The sequence below is a fragment of the Pongo abelii genome, chromosome 19, assembly GCF_028885655.2.
Source record: "Pongo abelii isolate AG06213 chromosome 19, NHGRI_mPonAbe1-v2.0_pri, whole genome shotgun sequence".
NCBI lineage: Eukaryota > Metazoa > Chordata > Mammalia > Primates > Hominidae > Pongo > Pongo abelii.
In genome coordinates, this window is record NC_072004.2 from 91,580,316 (window position 1) to 91,597,952 (window position 17,637).

At 45.7% G+C, this 17,637-nt stretch overlaps 1 protein-coding gene across 4 annotated transcripts in view; it reads right to left on the bottom strand.

Annotated features, from left to right (window-relative positions):
- The window catches only part of RNF157 (ring finger protein 157), a 95,986-nt gene that overhangs the window by 11,079 nt on the left and 67,270 nt on the right, over positions 1-17,637 (bottom strand). For all 4 annotated transcript variants that reach the window (XM_054537378.2, XM_054537379.2, XM_024235492.3 and 1 more), the window contains exons 4-15: positions 12,488-12,634; positions 11,927-12,044; positions 11,376-11,442; positions 10,415-10,458; positions 9,333-9,380; positions 7,146-7,217; positions 6,437-6,596; positions 6,129-6,241; positions 3,918-4,156; positions 2,971-3,079; positions 802-913; positions 158-330 (exon numbers count right to left, since the gene is read on the bottom strand). In XM_054537378.2, the coding sequence (XP_054393353.2) occupies positions 158-330; positions 802-913; positions 2,971-3,079; positions 3,918-4,156; positions 6,129-6,241; positions 6,437-6,596; positions 7,146-7,217; positions 9,333-9,380; positions 10,415-10,458; positions 11,376-11,442; positions 11,927-12,044; positions 12,488-12,634 (1,402 nt within the window). The remainder of the gene's footprint in view (positions 1-157; positions 331-801; positions 914-2,970; positions 3,080-3,917; positions 4,157-6,128; positions 6,242-6,436; positions 6,597-7,145; positions 7,218-9,332; positions 9,381-10,414; positions 10,459-11,375; positions 11,443-11,926; positions 12,045-12,487; positions 12,635-17,637) is intronic.

Genomic DNA, 17,637 nt, shown 5'->3' on the forward strand with positions numbered 1-17,637 from the left:
AATAGGAGGGTCAGACCTAAGGGAATGCCTTGTTTTCTGCAGCACTCCTGGCATTTTGGGGGCTTTGCAGTCATGCATGGCAGACCTTTGGTTATGCTACTTTGGACATGTGTGCAAAGAACAGAGAAGCCAGGGCAGTTCCCGTCCCTTCCCTTACCTCTCCTTCTTCTGAGGGGGCCCTGCTGGCAGGCTGGGGGGAAGAGAGAGCCTCTCCCTCCTCTTCAGTGCCAGGGGCGATGTAGGAGCCAGACATGGAGGAGACGGTGTCAGTGCTGATCTGGGAGGATGCCATAGACATGACAGACTGGGCCAAGCTGCTGCTGGCAGGGCCTTTGGAGACAGGGGATGGGGAAAGGAGCCTGGAGGTCAGGCAGGGCTTCTGCAAGCTTTCTGGGGAGCAGAGCCCTCTTCCTGCATTCAGGCATTGAGGAGTGAAGTGGCCGTATCTTGCCCTCCCCTAAAAGTGGTTTTAGGTTTACGGTTTTCCAAAATTCTGCTCCTTTATATTTTAGAGCTCAGAACCCAGCCTTGGGGACAAGACATTTGCTTTTCTCTGTCATAATGCTAAAGGAAACCTTATTACAGCAGGACTGGGGCTGAGAGAATTGACACTGCCCTAGCTACAGGCAAGCCCGGTATCCCATGGTAGGAAAGCAAGTCCTCTTCCCTCTCAAGCCAGGGCCTACTTATCATGCAGCACAGGTATTAGCCACTCCCATGTCCCTTCCCAGAGGAAACGCCACGACACTGTGGGCTGGGTAAGAGGGAAGGACATGCAGCCACTCCCCGCTGCTTATGTACCTTCTGGGGAGGAAATAGTGGATGACAGAGGCGTCCCTGTGCAAGACGACTGGTCAATAGCTCCAGATGACGACAAGGTGAGATTCTCGCTTTCTGGAGTCACACCACATTCCTGGGGGTTGTGGGGGGACACAACAGGACATGGAGCAAGCGCCAGTCACCTGTGCTGGAGGAAGGGGTCAGGGCGGAGGTCTGGGTAGAGATGAGGAGGAAAGGCGACACTGGGAGGGACTGAGTGGCATGCAGAGGCCGCAGCTTCTCTCTTCCGTCCTCACTTCTCAGCCCAAGCCTGGAATGACTGCCTCCCAGGGGAGGCGCACACTTCAGTCAACACCTCCTGCCCAGGGCACAGCATCTGCTGCGGCCATACAAAGACTGCAGCTCGGGTGACACAGGTCACCCTGCAGCTGTGACATGGGGACACCCCAGGTTTCCCCAGGATTATGATCAGCTTTCCTTCTGTGGCAAAAGCATACAAAGCCAGCAGAGGCCTTCCTGCCTGCAGGGTATCTCCACACAGACCCCAGTTAACTCCTGCCCAGCTGCTTTCTGATACAAACACCACCTTGCTCCCCCAGCCTGCTGCTCCTCCCACGTCCCCAACTCCAATCCCAGCCCCCACCTGCCAGGCATCTGGGTGCACAGCCTCACCCATCCAAGACGGATGCAAAGTTCTATGAACTGTGTTTCCATAATCCCTTCCCTTTCCTCCAGGCACTCCTCTTTTGTCTTAGTTCACGCAGTCCTTCTTTTTTTTCTTTTTTTGAGATGGAGTCTCGCTCTGTCGCCCAGCCCAGGCTGGAGTACAGTGAGGCGATCTCAGCTCACTGCAACCCCCGCCTCCTGGGTTCAAGCGATTCTCCTGTCTCAGCCTCCCGAGTAGCTGCATGCCACCACACCCGGCTAATTTTTTCTATTTTTAACAGAGATGTGGTTTCACCATGTTAGCCAGGATGGTCTCGATCTCCTGACCTCGTGATCCGCCCGCCTCGGCCTCTCAAAGTGCTGGGATTACAGGCGCGAGCCACTGCGCCTGGCCTGTCACACAGTCCTTCTTGCCTGGGCTACTGAAACCCTTTCCTGGCTGAGTCTGTCTCCTGTCTAGTCCAGGCTGCACGCTGTGGTCGGATGGGCCTTTGGGGAGTGAAGCACTCACTGTGCCCCTCGCTTGCTCCGAGCCCTGACTTCCTGCTCTGTGCCTTTGCATGCATTGTCCTCTCCGCATGGATGTTTCTCTCACCTTTTTCTCCATGTCTAAAAAACGTCAAGGTTTAGCTAAAATGCTCCTCCTCCATGACACATTTTCTGATTTCCTCCACTTACAATGATCTTTCCATCTCTCACACAGCAATTGATTGTCTCTGTTTTGGGCACACTTCTTTTTTATAAAATTTACTTAGTCATTTAACAAATACTTACTGAGCAACAACAATGTGCCAGGCACATGCTATTCCCATGTATATGTCCTGTCCCAGCCAGACCTAAGCACCTACGGGCAGGGACCACTTTATTTACCTTCCTATGTCCCGCTACCTAGCTCAGTGCCCTACAGAGAGAAGCTGCATAAACCTTTGTTAAGTGAGGTCTCTGTGGGACGCACAGAGTAGAAAATTCCAGCCTTCTCTTCCATTCTTCCACATGGGCCTCCCGGCACCCCCCACTTACCCCCAGGACTTTCTCCTTGCTGTTCCCAGGCCTAGGGCCCTCTTTCCTCGTATATCTCTGCATAGCTAGCTCTACCACTTCCCTTGGTCTCGGCTCCTGGACCGCTTTTTAAGAATGGCAGTCCCCACTTCCAGCCGTGACACTCCCTTCCCACATGTCACACATGCTGATCCACAGCACCATCTGGCACATGTGTATTTTTTTACTTATTGCCTTTTGTGCCCCCCACCCCCACCCCAGCTAGCAAGAATATACATGCTACAAGGGCAGGGACTTTTGTAGTGTCCCAGCTACTATCCTCAGCATATAGTAGTGCCTGGCAAATAATATAGGCTGCATACACTGTTGAATGCATGAATCCAGTGAAACCTTTGCCACTGCCTCAGAGGGTGTTGACAAGGTGTTTGATGAGTGAATGAGAGCAGAGGGACCTGACGAGGCATGCGGGTAGGAGGGAAGTCCCTGGAGTACAACACCCAAGAAGAGGAGAGGAATGTCAATTACCTCTCCGAGATGCTGAGCCGACGGTCTCTGAGAGAGCTGTGTCTCTGACTCACTGCAGGAACGCTCATCTTCCTCTTCATGCAGCACGGAAGAGTTTTGGGAAATGGATCTGTAGGAGTCCAGTGGAAAAGCAGCTATATCCCAATGTCCATTTAAAGAACAGTACTTACTGCAAGAGGAGCTGAGTGGAAAACCCAAATCTTTTTTGTTTATTTTTTGAGACAGCATCTCATTATGTTTCCGAGGCTGGGCTCGGACTCCTGGGCTTCAGCGATCCTCTCACTGACGCTTTAACAGAGGAGGAGTACAGCCTCCTGAGTAGCTGAGTAGGTCTGGACTAACTTGCCTGGCTCGAAACCCAAGTCTTAAGTAGGACTAGGAAGATAGAAAAGAACCAGGGAGGGATGGACACCTCTTTTGGGTGTCAGAAGCACTAAGTTTTACTTTTAGCTCCTTTGACGACTTGCTATCTAAACCTGGGAAAAACCACTGCCATTTACAGGGTATCAATATTTTCATCTGTAAAATACCCTCCCCTTTACTCTGCCACAGAAACCTTGTCATGATTTGTGCCTAGCTGGATTTAGATGTTTAAGAGATATGGATCACAAGGTTCCTTCAGTCTTCAGACTAAGCAATGCTCCCAGGGGCCTAGAAGGCCCTATCCACAGTGTTCAACGTCCTCTTCCCTATATCCCATCCCCTATCCTTGAAAAAAAAAAATAATAATACATAAGAGATTTGTCTCATCAGAGTTTTCCTAAGTACCTACATACCATCTTATTTTCATCTCTTAATGGATGGGATAACCTTCCTGCAAGCAGCTCTGGGAAGAGCCCAGAGGGTTACTCTGCCCTAAGTCCCCAGGATGTGGGCCAGCACCAAGGAGGGTTGAAGCATCTCATCAAGGATTCCGGGGGCAACAGTGTGGAGCACTGGCTACTCACTTGGAGAGACTCTTTTTGAGTTTGAGTCCCTGGCTGCTGCAGTCAGACAGGCGGTCAAGAGGCGAGATCGTCCTGACGGGCGGCAGGTGGCCATCACTGCCATACGACGGGAGCATTCCTGAGAGGTGGCCATCTCCAAGCACGTGAAGTGGAGGAACCGCTGGGGACGGGGTGAGGGGCCCGTTGAGGGCCTCCAGAAGAGATACTACTTCATATCCTGGTGGAATATTCTCTGAGGACTAGGGGAATCAGAGACAGGTTGAAAAATTAATTAGGTCCTTTTTGTTTTATGACGTGATCATCCTACTTACTCTACACTGAAAAAAATGTTTTATATCTGTTCTTGGGGGGGGGTCTGGTAAGAACAACTGTTCTAGAGGCAGAGATAAAATATCAAAGAACCACATATTGTAGATCCTGCTTATTGGTAAGCTTTTCCTTAATAATCTCTATTTTTTTTCTGATTATAATGGAAATTTGGAAAATACATAAAAGTAAAAGTAAGGAAAAAAAATCACCAGTAATCAAATCGCCCAAAGTTACTTTTGTTAGCATTCTGGTGTCTCTTCTTCCCATTTTTTTCTGTGTACTATCTACACAGTTTTGATCAATCTGTAAATAACAATTTTATATTCTGCTTATTTTATTATACTTTCCTCTTTTAAAAAAATAGAGATGGGATCTCACTATGTTGCCCAGGCTGGTCTTGAGCTCCTGGTCTCAACTGATCCTCCTGCCTTGGCCTCCCAAAGTGCTAGGATTACAGATGTGAGCCACCATGCCTGGCCAGAACATAAATATTTTCCTTTGTTTCTGAAGCCTCTTCATATATGTCCCCTTCTCATAGATCCCCTAAGTTTTCTAACTATTCTCCTAGTGCTGGGAATCTAGTTGTGTCTAACACATCCTATTGTAAACAAGTTTTGATGAACATCCTTGAATGCCTTTTTTTTTCTAATTATCTTCTTGTTATTAAATTATTAGCTCTTAGATGATGAGGTATAAATGTTTTTAAGGCTCTTAATATATACTGCTGTTTTCTGCCAGTGCCTTTTCTAGTTACACTCCTGTAAGTAATACAGAAGATGTATTCTGACTGCTTCCCCAAAAGCAGGGAGAATCGCTAAAAAGAAAAGTTTTTAAAATTTGAAAGTTGGAAAACAGTATTCTCATATTTGCATATCATTGACTTTTAATGTGGCTGAACTTTTTAAAAAATTCTATGTTGAGTATGTTTTGTTTATGCCCTTTGCCCTTTTATCTACTGTTTTATTCAATATGAACTATGGCAAAGACACTAGCTTTTCCTCTGATACATACATTGTAAATAATGTATTTACAATGCATTTGTATTTTTTTTTAAAAAACCACTATTTGTTGTCTAACTTTTAATTTTGGTTACCTTTCAGACCTCTGAAGTGCTAAACTTTTTAGTTGGTAAAATGTATGGTTCTTGCTTTCAAGCTTAGAGAATCCTTTCCAATCCAAAGTCAACTAAATAATCATCTATAATTTATTCTAGGTTTTGAATGTTTTGCTTGGTTTGCTGTAATGTTTGTTTGGTTTGATGCTTTTAATATAGTTAACTAGTTACTCCAGCTGGAATTTATTTGGTAAGGAGTAAAGTACTAAACTAATTTTTCCTCCTGAAATAGCTAACTAATTATCCCAATACCGTTCACTAAATAATCTCTCCCAGCAGTGCGTTAATCTAAAGAAAGACAGTACCTGCTGCTCTTTAACTGCAAAGCTTTGAGGTTTCACCCTAATATCAGCACTTACACTAGGAAACTGAAGTCAGTTACTTTATCTCAGGCACTGAGGCCACAAAACAGGATAAAGAAAAACAGTTACTTTCTTCGAGGATTCAAATAAAGATAATAATTGTATTTAAATCCAAAATAATCATCTCATTTTTTCTGCCTGGGGGAGTTCTCGCTGGAGTGCAACTGCAAGCAGATGGCTCTAGGAATGGTAAACATTAACTGGACACCAAGTTCCCAAGAAGGAAGAGGGAGGTTTTCATGACCAGTATTCAATTTTCCACAGTAATAAGTTGGTTTTAAAGCATGCTCTCAGCCGGCTTGCTAAATACTGCAGCATGCCCTGGTCTAATTCCTTGCTGCAATGCCACGTAGAGAAGCATGAAAAGTTTAAAAAAACCAATGAGGCATTTGCTTAAGAGGGGCCGTGGTTCCGAGCCCAACTTACTGAATGCTCTTCAGAGTCAGATGTCTGGGATGAGATGATGGGGTTAAAGCTGGTTGGGGACAAGGGGCCCAATTTTTTCCTCATGGCTCGGATCTGAAGCAGTGCCCGGAAGGCTGTGAAGAAGAAAACAGGCAATCAGGACATCCTGATGCAGGATTAAGGATGAACAAGAGCCCAGACAGAAACCATGATCCCTCCCAGAGCGCATCCGTTTGTCAGATCCAGCAGCAGCACATGCTTCAGTGTTTTGTAAATGTCCTCTTGTCCTCTCTCCCACCCACCAGTCCCCCTGCCGCTCTGGGGCTTACGCAGTCGGCAGATGGGACAGTTGTTGGCCTGGTAGCGCAGCGTGTCTGCACAGGTGTTACAGAGGCAGAGGTGGCGACAGGGCAGAATCAAGGTGTCCCGGACATCCGAGAGACACACCACACACTCGGCACTGTTATCACTCACTTCGTCTTCAGCCACCTGGCGGAGGAGAAAGAAATGTAGCCAATGGCACAAAGCCCTTCCTGTCCCATACTTTACTGACAAGGCAGCGTGGCTGAAGAGCTAAGATAAGTAATAATTATGAACAAAATCTGCATTGACATTGGACTTTGTCGTTTACCCAGTGCTTCCACACACTTAGCTTCACTGCTTCTGGGAAGTGTTTATCTAAAATTGAGAGGAGGAGACTAACCACTCGAGCTCCTTCTATAAGGCTCAGAGCTGGGCCTCTCAAGTCTCAGCTGAAGGGACCTAGGGGACCACATAGATAAAGGAAAAGGAGCAAAGAAAGGACCCTGGTGGAAACTGAGTTGGACAGAGCTCTGTGGCAGAACAAAGCCAAATCAGCCTACTTTTCTCATTTCCAAAGTGGTAAAAGCATAATGATCTGAAATGAGGAACAAGAAAATATCCTTCTAAGACCTAACTGATTTCAGAGTTTGGCACGCTAAATTTCTGGACGCCGGCTTATGATTTCTCACTTGGCCTCCTGGAAAGAGTACATTCAGAATTTTGGATAAAAATTACCTTAGAATCTTGTGTGTTGTACTTGTTTTCAATTCCATAGATCTCCTGAAGGAGGTAGCTGACCCCGTCTACCTGAACAGCAAACAGAAAGGTTCAAGGACAGGCTGTCTCTACTGAGAGACAAGAGTGGGAACTCCCTCCCGTCTTACCTCTTTTGGCAACCAAGGACTACCGATTCATAACGAGAAAAAAAATCAAAGGCCTAGATAAGTAAAGGATGCTTTTATTTACTTATGTTTTCTCTTTGAGAGAAGAAAGAAAATCAAATATTTAATTCACCCATCATTATATACAACAGGGAACATAAAATTTCACAAACACAATAATAATACTTGCACTGCAGCTTACTATTATGGACAATTAAGAAGGCATAGACTAGAAAAAGGATGGAAGGGTATGCATTAAAATCTAGGCATTTGCTACGTAATCCAATTTGAGTTCAGACATTATAAAAATAAAGGAATGGAAAAGAGAAAGAAAAAGAAGAAATTGGCAAGGAAAATGATGGGAAGGGAAAATATGGATGCAAAGGGCGATAGCAAGACCTTGAGGGAGAGGCTAATGGTGTGTACCCCACACCATGAAGCCACCCCATCCCCAATATGCAGCAAAATTACACCTCTTGGCCCTGCTTCTTTTTTTTTTTTTTTTTTGAGATAGGGTCTTGCTCTGTCATCCAGGCTGGAGTGCAGTGGCACCATCTTGGCTCACTGCAACCTCCGCCTCCTGGGTTCAAGCGATTCTCCTGTCTCAGCCTCCTGAGTAGCTGGGATTACAGGGCATGCATCACCATGCCTCGCTAATTTTTGTGGTAGAGACGGGGTTTCACCACGTTGACCAGGCTTGTCTCAAACTCCTGACCTCAAGTGACCCACCTGCCTCAGCCTCCCAAAGTGCTAGGATAACAGGGATGAGCCATCAAGCCCGGCCAGCCCTGTTTCTTAAAACCCCAACTACCAAGGCCCAATCCCACTCCCATTAACCTGGGCCATGTCAGTGCCTAAGTTGGCCCTGCCCCATTTACTGTTAGGAGCATGCTCTTCTGCGTCACCTCTGTTTCTTAGCCATCTGTACCCCTAAGACATAGCCTTTCTCTGATTTTATATCCCACTCTCCAGTTTGACAGTCTGTTGCTAATGCCAATCTAACAAGAGGAAAATGGACAAACCATTTTCCTCTAGCTACACGAGCCTTTCCATCCCATCCAGGCCTCCTGGAGAACCAGGCCTTCCCCCATGAGGCAACTCACCAAGGCCTGGCCTGCCCAGGTAGTGCCCTGGGCTCAGGATCTGTTTCCTTCTCTGCTGCTCTTAAAACTTGTTTTCATGCAGTGATTATATTGGAAAACTAATTTATACTAGGATATTCTTATTATTGACCTCATTAAAAGAGAGGTGAGTAATTAACCTAAAAGAATGAACAGTGTAGAATTTCAAGTATCTATCATCCATCTGCAGGAAGGCTTTTCTTTGCATCTCGACGAAGCCCAACCCCGCCTCCTACCCAGCTGCTCTACACCCTCCATGAGATGACCTGCCCCTCACCCACCCTCCCTTGCCAATGCCACTGGCACCACTCTCTCTCCTCCCAGTGATGTCTCCTCCTACCTCTACAAGAGTGGAAAGAAAAGTGCTGGCACATGGTAGGGGCTGGGACTTTCTAGCAGACATATGCACAAGGTGCTGATCATTCTGGAAGAGGGAGAATGACTAACTTTGAATTTTAGAAAAAGGAATGGATAAATTAAGCCAACGACTCTAATTACCCTAAATTGGACCTTAATGCTTTATCCTTTCTCTTGAAATGTTTCTCACTCTGGCATTTTAAATAAAAAGAGTTCTCCCTAAACCCAACGTTGGGAAATAAATCTTGTTCTTTCATTTCTCAAGTCCTTTGCTCAGATAAAGGCTCCCTCAACACCAACACTTCTGGAACAATGAAGACCTCAAAAATCAGCATTCCTTTCAGGCCACCCAAGTCGTTTGTAATAGCTTGTAACATTCAAAAGCACTCCCTTTTTTTCTTTTCTTCTTTGATTAAAAAAAAAAGGGGTGGGGGAAGGAGACAGCAAAAAGTAAAACGAAAACAAAAACAAAAACAAAAAGAGAGGGAGAGAGAAGAAGAAAGGAAAGAATAAAAGGAAGGAAGGGCCCTAATACTAACAGTCTGTAGTCTTCAAATACTTACTACTTGTTTCTGTTTGAGGGGCTTGATACAGAAAGTTCCATCTGTGTGCTGGAATGAAAATATGAAAGTTATGACAAGGAAGGGAGGGTAATAAAGCACCAGGTATTCTTCTGTTACATCTCCCAGTTACAGTCGCCCTCCCTGATCTGCAGTTTCATTTTCCATGGTTTCAATTACCCACCATCAACCACTGTCTGAAAATATTACATACAGTAAGATATTTTCAGAGAGAAACATCACATTCAGACTTTTATTACCTTATAGTTATAATTGTTTCAGTTTACTATTATTCTTAATCTCTGACTGTGCCTAATTTATGAATTAAACTTTATCATAGGTATGGATGTAGTATAGGAAAAACCACAGTGTATATGAGGGTTCTGTACCATCTGCAGTTTCAGGCATCCACTGGGGGTCTTGGAACTTATCTCCTGAGGATAAGGGGGGACTACTGTACACATACATGTTCCTGGACACTCTCAGAGTAGAATTATACAATCCTAATTCTTTAAAGGTCTTATAATTATCCAGTCTAACCTTTCTTTCTTTCTTTTTTTTTGAGACAGAGCCTCACTCTATCACCCAGGCTGGAGTGCGGTGGTGCCATCTCAGCTCACCGCAACCTCCGCCTCCCAGGTTCAAGCAATTCTCCTGCCTCAGCCTCCTGAGTAGCTAGGATTACAGGTGCCCGCCATCACACCTGGCTAATTTTTATATTTTTAACAGGGGCGGGGTTTTGCCATGTTTCTCAGGCTAGCCTCGAACTCCTGACCTCAAGTGATCCACCCACCTTGGCCTCCCAAAGTGCTGGGATTACAGGCGTGAGCCACCGCGTCCGACCCAGTCTAACCCTTTCATTTTAAGGAGGCTGAGGCCTAAGGAGGTGAAGGTCCTGTAGCAAGCTGGTGGCAGGGCTGGACCTACACCCAAGCGTAGCCCAAAAAGTGATGTTCTTTCACCATCATAGCCTCTAAAGCCAGACCCATTCTGCTGAGCTCAGGCACCCAGCAAATGGGTTACATGTGTCTCACATGAAAGAAAGGGCTAAAGGCAATAAAGCGAGGCCCTCTAAAGTCACTCACCTTTTCAAAAGTACCCAGCAGTACATGGCAATGGCCAAAATACTCTGAAAGAAACAAAGGCACGTGAGTGAAGAAGCCCAAACAGCACACCTTGATGCCCGTGACCTTCTCCAGTTCGCAATCTGGCAAACCAAATGTGCCAGTCTGTCCCTAGAAGGGGCACGTTATATAACCCATACTTTTTTTTTTTTTTTTTTTGAGACAGAGTCTGGCTCTGTTGCCCAGGCTGGATGCAGTGGCATGATCTTGGCTCACTGCGGCCTCCGCCTCCCGGGTTCCAGCAATTCTCCTGCCTCAGCCTCCCAAGTATCTGGGATTACGGGCATAAGCCACCATGCCCGGTTAATTTTCTGTATTTTTAGTAGAGACGGGGTTTCACTATGTTGGTCAGGCTGGTCTCAAACTCTTGACTTCAGGTGATCTGCCCGCCTCAGCCTCCCAAAGTGCTAGGATTACAGGGATGAGCCACCACACCCAGCTAACCCACATTTTTTTGAGACCGAGTCTCACTGTCACTCAGGCTGGAGTGCAGTGGCGCAATCTCGGCTCACTGCAACCTCCGCCTCCTGGGTTCAAACGATTCTCCTGCCTCAGCCTCCCAAGTAGTTGAGATTACAGGCACGCACTGCCATACCCAGCTGATTTTTGTATTTTTAGTAGAGACAGTGTTTCCCTATGTTGCCCAGGCTGGTCTCAAACTCCTGACCTCAGGTGATCCACCCGCCTCAGCCTCCCAAACTGCTGGGATTATAGGTGTGAGCCACCATGCCCAGCCAAACCCACACTTTTCACATCAGCCCAGGAGCTTGGAGTCACAGATGTGAGAGGATGCAGAGACTGCCTGACTCATAGTCACAAACACTCGCAAAGAAGGCATGTTGTTTTGGGGCCACAGCTGCTGCCAGGAATATGCCACAAAAGAGCAGTGTGCACAGCCAAAGAGGACAGAAATCGCCCCTACCGTCTCCTTCATCCACCACGGCATGTACCACTAGAGGGTAAACTTCTCGGTCTAGATCAAAGCCAAGCTGAAGGGAAAGAAAAGGAAAGAAAAAAAAAAAAAGAGGACTTAACACATTTAGATGGCACAGCTAATCTCAGAAAGGGCGATACTGTCAAGAAGCATTAATCTTATCTCTGCTCCTCATTCTTTAGCCTTGTCAATTACCCAAGTTTGTTAACTGAGGGCCATCAGCTTCTTTTTAAAAATCTCACAGATGTAAATAAGGCCCTCTAACCGTTAGGTTTTTTTTTTATTTGAGCATGGCTTTCTCAAAGTATCCTAGGCTAATGGGCTATTTCCATTCCTAGGGAATGGAAAAATTAACAAAGTTAGGTATATCCTTGATGCAAAATAAGCAGAGCTTTAAAAGGACATGATGAAGTCACAAGGCTGAAAGGTAAGCATGGCCTTCAAGCGTCTGAGCAGCCCCTTTGCTGTCGGCCCGAGTCCTAAGTAGCCCCTAGGCCCTTCTGAGTCGATGTGGGAAACCCTCCCCAGAGGCAGCTCACCTCCTCTTCTGCCCACTCGGAGGGATCCACGGTGTGGGAGGGCAGGCAGAACTGCTGACACACTCCTCGCTTGTAGTGCACAGTCTCTGACTGGAGGCTGACGTCTTTGGGAATGTAGCTATTGATACAAGTCGGAGGCAAAGCAAAAGTCAGTATCCGGCACAGATGGGTCTGACGACTTCCTCTGCTCTTGCCTGTTCTCAATTATCAACAGGCTCTAGCGAAGAAAAGAAAGGGTCCTTTATAATCCATTTCCTTTGCTCTTGCTTGGCAACGTTAAACTTTTCTATTCAACCCACACATCCAAAGAAAGGTAGCTTACTAGATTTTTAACAGCATGTTAAGGACCTGAAGGACTATACCACCATTTGCCACTATACCAAGATGGCACAATTTGAAGAGAAAAGGTAAAGGGTAGGGCTTTGTAGAAGAAAATCTAAATTCAGGAACCAGATCTCATCTGGCTGCAGAAAAAGAATGTTTTCCGCCCTTGCTGAGTGGATAAGACATGGACTCTCTCTATCTGGGAAGGAAGTGGCTCTCCTGGTCTCCTGATCTTACCTGGCAATACCATTCTGGAACTCTTCCGTGGCCTGGTAATAGATGGTGATGGCTACCCGAGCATCTGTGTCAAATGTGAACTCAACATTGTAGTGGACTTTAGCTTTACTGGCCTCTTCTCCAGGGCTCTTCACTTCCTCAGCACATCTAGAAAACCAGAGACTCAGCATTTGCAGAGTAGCGTATCAATATTTTAAAATTTACCTTTAAAAAAATTAGCAATATATTGTGGGCTTCTCTGAATGATCATAAGCATAGGTCTACCTCTCCATTCTGAATGATCACAGAGTGTTTCATGACCAATGTTGCTGGGCATTCCGGTTACTTCTGATATTTCATAGTGCTACCACTACACCACTGTGCATGTGGCACTTTTGTTTTTCTTTTAATAAAAGTTATTAATCACATAGTTTAGTTTCCTCAAGGCAAAAAACAGCAGGCCTTACTGCTTCCCTTTCCTCCTCTTCAGAGGACACCCCTTTTAGTGATCATTTTGGCATTTACCCACGTTTCTAAAAAATATATTTGGGTTACTACTTCTTGATTTTTCAGTTTCAGGCACTATCTATGCGTTTCCTACTATGGAAACAAGGATTTCTTTCTCTTTCCTCACTCTGCTCCATATAGGAACTCTGCCATCCCCCCAGTGTAGCTGCATCATGATTTTATTATAATAGTCCAGTACATTTGTGTCTGTATTACTGTGATTACACAAACATATAATCTATGATTATTTTTCTTTTCCTGCATAACTTTTTCTTAGTGCTCATCCTGTTTTTTTTTTTTTTTTCCAGTTGCCTAGTTTCCTATGTACTCATCACAAATTCCAACCCAAGCTCTCTGGGGCTGTCTAAATCTCTAAAGACGTTCAGATGCCCCAAGCGGTCTATTCATTTCATCTTATTGAGGAGGTCCCTTGGACTTGCTCCTATCTGTACTTGGCCCTCTGCACCTGGCTCCCAGCTGCCACCCTGGAATCTCTGCCCCTCCATCATCCTGGTGGGTCTCTTTTGCCTCTGTCCTCCTGTAGAAGCTCATGTTTCCTGCACCTCAAGTCTTCCTCTGTCTTGGGTTATTCTTTCATATCAGTGGAGCACGTGTCCTGCCAGCTTCCTGAAAAAGGGTGTGTTGGGAAATAAACTTTTGAGAGCTTTTATTCAACATTCACACTTCATTGAAAGTTTGGCTGAGCAAAGTATTCTAGATTACAAATAATTTCTAAAAGACACGGAAAGCCTTCTTGCTGCCTTATTTTTCACCTCCCAGCGTTGCTCCCAAGAAGTCTGAAGTCGTTCCAACTGCTGATCCTTCTTCTGAAAGCTTACAGACGGTCCTTTTTCTCATCCACTATGTGGGCACTTGGTGGTCCTTTCCATTTAGAAACTTGTACCCTCTGTTTCTGAGAAATTTTCTTAAATTCTATGTCACTGATGATTTCCTTCCTTTTATATTCTCTGTTCTCTGTAGAACCCATTAGTTGGATGTCAGACCTTCTAAATGGGTGCTCTATTACTTGCATCTTTCTTCTTCTATTTTCCTTCTCTCTGGATTTTTGCTCTACTTTCTAGAATATTTCAAGTTTTCTTCCTATCATTCTACTGAAATTTTCATTTCTGCTCCTTGTTTTTAATTTCTAAAAGCTGTTTTTTTGGTTTCATAAACACTTTGTGTCATTGTGTCCATGAAAGAAAAAGATATCTTCTCTCATGTCTTTGAGACTATTAATAAAGTTATCTTCTTCCTGCATAGCTTTTGTTTCCAATTAGATTTTTTTTACTTTATTATTATTTTATATAGAGATGGGGTCTCACTATGTTGCCCAGGCTGGTCTCAAACTCCTGGGCTTAAGTGATCCTCCTGCTTTGGCCTCCCAAAGGTCCGGGATTAGAGGTGTGAGCCACCACACCCGGCCTAGCTAGGTTGTTTTAAAACGTTGGTTTGTTTTGCTACTGTCTTTCCTATTATAGGCATTCCTTACACATCTAAGAATCTGTGGCTGTCTGCTTGTATTTAAGATATTTAAACTGCTGATTAGAGCTCTGAGTGCACAGCAGGACTTAGGGATCCTGGGCTTCGCTGTGGGCTGACCTGAATCTGTTCAGGAACCTCTAATTCTAGTCTCTTAGCTTTTCCTATCCAGGCAGGTCCAATTTCCAGAAAACAGTTTTCCTCTCTCTTGACAAAGGCCTGGCTGCCAGCATTCTAGGGGCAGAGTGGAGAGGCAGCTGGAGGGCTCAACATCCAGTATGTCAGGACCCACTCACCCGCTGTTTTGTTTTGAGACAGGGTCTCACTCTTGCCCAGGCTGCAGTGCAGTGATGCGATCGTGACTTATTGCAGCCTCGACCTCCCTGGGCTCAGGTGATCCTCCCACTTCAGCCTCCCAAGTAGCTGGGACTACAGGTGTGCACTACCATGCTTGGCTAATTTTTGTATTTCTTGTAGAGACAGGGCTTTATCATATTGCCCAGGCTGGTTAGCCTGTTTTTAGTACTGGCCGTTAGCTGTGCCTGGGTCTCTCTTGTCCAGAGATTCTCTGTTTTGACCTTTCCAGGGAGAGTCATCCGCCTGCCTTTGGCAAGGTATAGGAACGTAGTTCTGGCTGTGTGGTACAAGGGAGGGGATCTGCCTACCTTGAGGGCAGACTTTCTACCAATCCTCTTCATTTTAGCCTCCCACCTCAACTTCTAGAGGGACCTGGCACTGCTAATTTCTGAACCCTTTGGGGGATAATATAGTATAAATTGGGTGATTCTCAGCTTTTCTTTCTGCTAGTTCAGGATTCTGATTTCCTGGGTCTACTAAGTCATTTAACATTCACTATGTGTTTCCAACTTCTAAAATTTTGTTGCTGTTGCTCTCTTCCCATTCTCCAAACATTTACAGATTTATGCCTTTTTAAAGAAAATTTTTTTATTTTTTATTTTTTATTTATTTATTTTATTGAGACGGAGTCTCACTCTGTTGCCCAGGCTGGAGTGCAGTGGCACAATCTCGCCTCACTGCAACCTCTGTCTCGCGGGTTCACACCATTCTCCTGACTCAGCCTCCTGAGCAGCTGGGACTACAGGCGCCTGCCACCACGCCCGGCTAATTTTTTGTATTTTAGTGGAGACGGGGTTTCATTGTGTTATCCAGGATGGTCTCAATCTCCTGACCTTGTGATCTGCCCGCCTCGGCCTCCCAAAGTGCTGGTATTACAGGCGTGAGCCACCACACCCGGCCTTATTTTTTATTTTTTAGATGGAGTCTCACTCTGTCACCCAGGGTGGAGTGCAGTGGTACAATCTCGAGGTTGTCTCCTGGGTTCAAGCAATTCTCCTGCTTCAGCCTCCGGAGCAGCTGGGATTACAGATGCATGCCACCATGTCTGGCTAATTTTTGTATTTTTAGTAGAGACGGGGTTTTACCATGTTGGCCAGGCTGGTCTTGATCTCCTGACTTCAGGTGATCCTCTTGCCTTGTTCTCCCAAAGTGCTGGGATTACAGGCATGAGCCATCATGCCTGGCCAGATTTATGCCTTTTAAATACATGTTTATAATTACTTAATGGGGTTTTCAGAGGAAGCAAAAGTAGGTGTTCAATCCTCCATCTTTACCTGGAAATCTGAGAATCAGAATTTATTCCTATAATCACAGAAAAACAAAACAGAGAACACCCTTCAAGTTAACATTGATTGAACACCAGGTGTTTTCCCTTCTGTTACCTTCATTTTGACAACCACCATGAAAGGTAAAGTTGATTATCACTATTTTATAGATAAAAAACCTGAAGCTCAGACACTCATTCAAGTAAGCATCTGTGGACCTGGGAAGTAAATTGCTCTGCTGCTTTCAAGTCTGGTTCTTCTAGCGTATGACAGCTGCTTCATCCTATTCTAGAGCTGCAGCCAGGCTGCCACGGCAGAGGCTATGACCTCGCAGCAGCTCAGGCCCTTGAATGGTCTCCATCAAATGTGTGAATGTGCCGTATGTGATGAGAGAAACCAAGTGGACAGAGCAGCTGGCAACTGGCAGGCCCCAGAGGCCTCGTTAGTCTGCTCTGCTGCTGGATGAACTCCCCTAGGTCAGGTCGGGGGACCGTTCTGCAGCAGACAGGTACCTCCTTGGCTCTCTCCTCCCCAGAGTTGACCTTGGGGTGGAGAGAAGCATAGCTGGGGAACCAGTAGAAACTTCAGGGACAAATAAAATATAAAAAATTAAGAGAGAGAAACAGAAAATAGATTGGTGGTTACTTAGGGCTGGGAGGACTGCTTGAGCCCGGGAAGTCAAGGCTGCAGTGAGCTGAGATCGCGCCACTGTACTGCAGCCTGGGTGACAAAGTGAGACTCTGGGCTGGGCGCAGTGGCTCACGCCTGTAATCCCAGCACTTTGGAAGGCTGAGACGGGCAGATCACCTGAGGTTGGGAGTTCAAGACCAGCTTGACCAACATGGAGAAACTCCATCTCTACTAAAAATACAAAATTAACCAGGCGTGGTGGTGCATGCCTGTAATTCCAGCTACTTAGGAGGATGAGGCAGAAGAATCGCTTGAACCTGGGAGGCGGAGGTTGCAGGGAGCCGAGATCGTGCCATTGCACTCCAGCCTGGGCAACAAGAGCGAAACTCCGTCTCAAAAAAAAAAAAGCGAGACTCTGTCTCAAATATATATATATATATCAGACAGGAACATCGTGATGCTAATAAGGCTGTTCTATACAAGCATGAGATGGTCTCTGAGTCATCTTCCTTGCCTATTCAGAAAAATTTGGGACCTTGATTTGCCCTAACCAAATTTTTTCACCAGGGAATCAGACAGCCTTGGTAGACATATCATCTAGGGGTGACGGGCAGTGGGAATGTATCAGATTAAAAATTACACTGTCTCAAGGATGGCACCAAGAAGGCAAATGACGATAATTAACACTGATGATGAGGATTAAACAACCAACCCAGGGCACTATGAGTTCCTTAGAGAACAGACACATGAGATAGGGAATAAAAAAGAAAAAGAAGGCTGGGCGCGGTGGCTCACGCCTGTAATCCCAGCACTTTGGGCCAAGGCAGGCGGATCACGAGGTCAGAAGATCGAGACCATCCTGGCTAACACGGTGAAACCCCGTCTCTACTAAAATTACAAAAAATTAGCCGGGCGTGGTGGCGGGCGCCT